Raw genomic sequence first — 4,841 nt, forward strand, 5'->3', positions numbered from 1 at the left:
CAGATCCAGGATTCTGTTAAGGAGGATATGGGAGTAGAGACTGGCACTGCAGGGGTGGGGGGGAGGGAGCTGCACCCCATTCCCTGCCCTCAGCTTCTCCCCTCCACCATGCCAGGCAGACTGTGCCATGGGAACAGCAGGGCTGTTTTTATGTCCCTCCCTTTTCCCCCTTCAGCAAGACTTTTTTAAAGTCCCGTCTCTTTCCCCACCTGCTGCTGCCACTGTCCCTGCATCCTCCCCTGGCCTTAAAGACTCCAGAGATGCTCCTTCCACACTCCAGCCTGGCTGCATGGGGAGTCAGGCTCAGCCAGGAACAGTATTGGCAATGGACGGGTTCTCGCTCCCTGAACCTGCTCCTGAGCTGATGGGCAACACCTGGGGAATCAGACAGGGAGGAGACACCTGCCTGCTGACACCGCTTCCACTTTCCCCACCTGAGCCCGGGTGCCTGTGGAGCCCTGTGATATTTGGGTAGGAATGTCTCTGGAGCCACCCCATCTGGGACAGTAGCAGCAGTGGGCAGAGAAAAGGGGAAGGAGGAGATGCACCATTGAGTACAGAGGGAAAGTTCTTGCTTGCTTCAGGGACTTAAAAAAGTCCTTGACTGCTGCTCCTGTAGCATCAACTAATCGGGGGAGATGCCACAGTACCCCCTCTGGGCCCACCCATCTTTATAAGTTCAAGGCTGTACCTTCCAGTTAAGTCTGGCTCAAAGGTAAGAATGTTACATATCTGCTATTTCTATAGTTTGTCCTGTGCGTTCTTAATTATTTGTGAATATCAGTGAGCTAAAGAAAGCTTGTGTGTGCTGAGCATTTGCAAGTGCTGGTTTTGGAGAGCTGAACTGGGATGACTTTGTGACAGCCTGAGTTGCTTTTTTATTCAGCCCCTTGCATGATGTCCTTTGCTCTCCAAAACGCTCTTTACCAAGATGCACATATTGAAGAGCTAGTGACAACCAGACAGCTGCCCTGTGATCTTTGTTTTGTGACTCTCGGGTATTTTGCACCATTACATTTTTATATCCCATTTTTCAGCACCTGTGTGTCATGTGTGGATGCCTCTGCTCAGCCCCTCCCATGTCCTTATTTTCCTTTTGTCTGATCTTGCTCCTAGTATAACCCAGGCTCTGTAGCCATCCCTAGGTTGTCTTTTGAAAAGCAGAATTCTCTTTCAGAGTGGCTGTAACAAGTGAGATGCTGCCGTGCTTTAGGGAAGTGGCAGATCCATTTTTTAAAGTGCTGGATCCTCAGCTGGTGTAAATCTGCAGAGCTCTGCAGAGCTGTAAATTCTGTACCCTGCAGAGCTATGCTGATGGGCACCAGTCAAATATCTGATTTGCAGTATTTATTTACAAACTGTATGAAGGAAATGTGAGAGGAAAGATTCTGTTGAGAAGGATTCAAACAGAAACGGTAAAACCACTTACAATCCTGTCTTTTGGGTCAAAACCCATGACATGAGGCAAGGAAAATAGGAAACTGAACAATAACATTCTTACCATTTACAGCTTTGGCACAAAGTGAGGGGGAGACAAACTGGTAAATGCTGGATTTTTAGCTAAGAGATTCTGTTTCAGAAGCCTTTCATTCCCCCTATGGGGAGCATTCAGCCCCCTCTGCCCCAGTTCAGGGCAGACTCGCATACAATGTCCAAGCCAAAACACAGACTTTTTACACAAACTGCCATGCTGAGGTCATAGAGACCACACTGTGCTGTCATCACAATCTACTGTTACTACAGTAACGCAGAACTTGGGCTACTAGGGCTACTATGAGCCACTAACTCTCATGTCCAGAAGCTCTGGTGCAAGGGAGTTGCCAATGCTGCATGCAGAAACAGGAGTAGAACCCAGTTTGACTAGGGTCCAGTTTAGGGCCTTAACTTCTTTAAGTAGCATCCTGCCTCTCTTACCATACCTTCCTCACTCTCTAGTTATCCAGACTGAGTTCTTTTCCACAGCTGCATTATTTATGGTCAGCAGGAAGTCTTCATTCTCCACATCTATACTCATTGTCAACTGGCAGAGATTTGTAGAAGTTATGGGAAGAAAAAAATTAATGAGCGATTTGAAGGAGGCTAAGGCAGTGGTATAATGGATTTGGGGAAGTTTTCCCCATAGGTAAGGGAAAACATAACTGAAAGGTGGTTTGCAGAAGAGCTCGTTAGCAGACTAAACAAGAACTGAGCTGTCAATACTGGTAGAGTGAAGGCAGATGCTAGCAGTGCAATAAGATAGATCTGGTAGGAGTAAGGCTGGGCAGGGTGCTACCTTAGAGAAATTCATTTGAAGAAGCATAACCTTTCATAGGAAATGTCCTACTTTGTCAGATATCTGCAATGAGTAGCCTCTGATAAAGTAGGCTTTCACCTATGAAGGCTCTTTCTGAAAGAATTAGTCTCTAAGAAGCTACCCTGCCCTATCTTCCCCTTTAAACTACCATAGCTCTTAACCCATAGTTCTGATAGTTAAGATATTGCTAAAGGTGAAGGTCCTGACAAGAAGCATATATATACTACTAGCAAATTGCCCATCAAGCATGACTGGTGGGGGAGAACAGAACGCCTGTGTCACCCCTCCCTCCCCCTGCCACCTTGGGTCCAGACCCACTCCCTCCCTTCCCCACCTGCTGCTTTGGGCTTGGGTTCATTTCCCCCATTCCCCCTATCATTTCGGGTCTGGTTCCCCTCACTGCTTCAGGTTTGGGCCCGTGTGTCCCCCCTCCTCCTCTTCCCCCCTCCCCCCCGGGGCTGGCAGTGGGGAGAGGAGCTTGTATTTGGCAATGGTGGCTGGGGCAGTGGTGGGCAGCCAGCCGCATGCTGCCAATGGTAACCCCCCCTTCACACTCCCCTTCCTCCCCTCTGCCCTGCCGCTTCCCCCTCCCTGCTCGCTATTGTTGGGGGGAGCCCACTCCGACCCCCAGCTCCGGCCCCTTAGTCCCCACTGTCATGGTGGCTTTCCACTCTGTTTCTCTGTCTGTACAGAGCACTCTGATAGGCTGCCAAGACAACCAATCGGAGTGCAAATAAAGCATTATGGACAGACAGACAGGCAAACTAAGGCTTTTATAATATTAGAATAATTGGAAACCAAATGGAAAATGCAAGGCAGAACTGGGAGCACAAAAGAACTAGGAACTAGGACAATAAATCAGGCAGAAGTGTTTTTGAATGGACTTGAAGGGCAACACGTTTGGAGGCATCAAACCCAGAAAAATTAAACTTACTGTAGTCAAGGTACAGTAACCACTTAGAAAACAAGGCACAGGAACGTCTTAGATAGAAGCTTTAGCAGGCTGGACAGAGAAAATCTTGGAACTTTGCAGTGTTCTTTAAGAAGTGGCAAGATTTAAAAACAGCCAAGTCATATGAGTCTTTAAAAATAGAGTGAATCAAGGAAAGATGATGCCCAAATTATGGAACTGAATACAGAGGAAGGTAGTAACATCACCTACAGTAATAAAATGGTGGAGAGAGAGAGCTAAACACAGAAAAAAAATTAAAACTCAGATTTTGCCTTATTGATTTTAAATTGACACACAGAGCAAGAAATGTCATTATTGTTCCACATTCATGAACACTTAGAAAACTGAACAACCCAATTGTGAGAGCTACAGGAAATGATTCTAGCATATTGCTGCTGCTCTCCTCTTGCTCGTGGGCTCATGCTCTCCCTCTTTCTCGTTTTCTCTCTCTCTGTGCTGAGAGAGCTACTGAGGGTAGTGTGTATGTTTGAAAACTCTTGGTAATAAAAAACCTGATTAAATTGTTCCATCTGTTGTGGATCTTTATTCCTGGGAGAATGACAATATATAGTGTCAGGAGAAAAAAATATGAACTAAATATGGCTTCCATATAGAAAAATACAGAAGATGGCCTGCCTATTAGTTTTTAAAGAACAAGCAGCAGAACTGGGAACAGTTACAGGAGTTGATCTTTGTAGGACTTAAGGCAAAAAAAGTGGTCTGCAGCCCAGAAAGTGTCTTATTTTCTACTGTTTTTGGTTAAAAATGTTATGCAGATTATGAGCCTATAGTGACAAATCTCCCAACACACAGGAAAAATCCAAACAGGCTTCTTGAGCTATTGGATGCCTTTTTTCTAAAGACCCTGCCTCCATTCAAAAATGAACTTTCTTTGAAAGAAACCCTGGACCTACTAAGAAAATTAATAAGTTTGTCCCAGCTACAGTTGCTAAAAGTCTGCTTTCACAGAAGGTGATGATAAGTTGAAGGATAGTAACTTAATAAAACCAAACTAAAAAAAAATGACTACAGGAAGACAATTTAACACTGAAAAAACCATTAGGACAGCCAGTGCATAGGAAATATTCCAGGAGCAAATGAAAGTACCAACTAGAGGTAGTCCAGTCACAATGTGCATATTATAAAACAAATAATCGCACACTATCAATCCAAAGGAAATCATAGAAAATCATGGTTGGAAGGGACCTAAGGAGGGCATCTAATCCAACCCCTGCTCAAAGCAGGACCATCCCCAGCTAGATCATTCTAGCCAGGGCTTTGTTGAGCCAGGCCTCAAAAGCCTCCAAGGATGGAGATTCCAACACCTCTCTAGGTAACCCATTCCAGTACTTCACCACCTTCCTAGTAGGAAAGTTTTTTTCCAACCTAAACATCCCATTCTGCAATTTGAGATGATTGCTCCTTGCTCTGTCTCTTCTAAAGACTAATAAGCCCAGTTCCATCAGCCTGTCCTCAGAAGTTATGTGTTCCAGCCCCCTAACCATTTTTGTTGCCCTCCACTGGACTGTCTCCAACTTGTCCACATCCTTTCTATAGCGGGGAGCCCAAAACTGGACATAAGTACTCCAGATGTGG

The 4,841-nt window shown here is 45.4% G+C and overlaps 1 protein-coding gene across 1 annotated transcript in view; it reads right to left on the bottom strand.

The window, feature by feature from the left end:
* Positions 1-1,627, bottom strand: part of LOC109296480 (transmembrane protein 247-like) — a 9,523-nt gene extending 7,896 nt beyond the window's left edge. The window contains exon 1 of the mRNA XM_019515890.1: positions 1,502-1,627. Within this exon, the coding sequence (XP_019371435.1) occupies positions 1,502-1,504 (3 nt within the window). The 5' untranslated portion in view covers positions 1,505-1,627. The remainder of the gene's footprint in view (positions 1-1,501) is intronic.
* Between the last annotated feature and the right edge of the window lie 3,214 nt (positions 1,628-4,841).

This window comes from Gavialis gangeticus, unplaced genomic scaffold (genome assembly GCF_001723915.1).
Source record: "Gavialis gangeticus isolate Ggan-Ray unplaced genomic scaffold, GavGan_comp1, whole genome shotgun sequence".
In the NCBI taxonomy this organism is placed as follows: domain Eukaryota; kingdom Metazoa; phylum Chordata; order Crocodylia; family Gavialidae; genus Gavialis; species Gavialis gangeticus.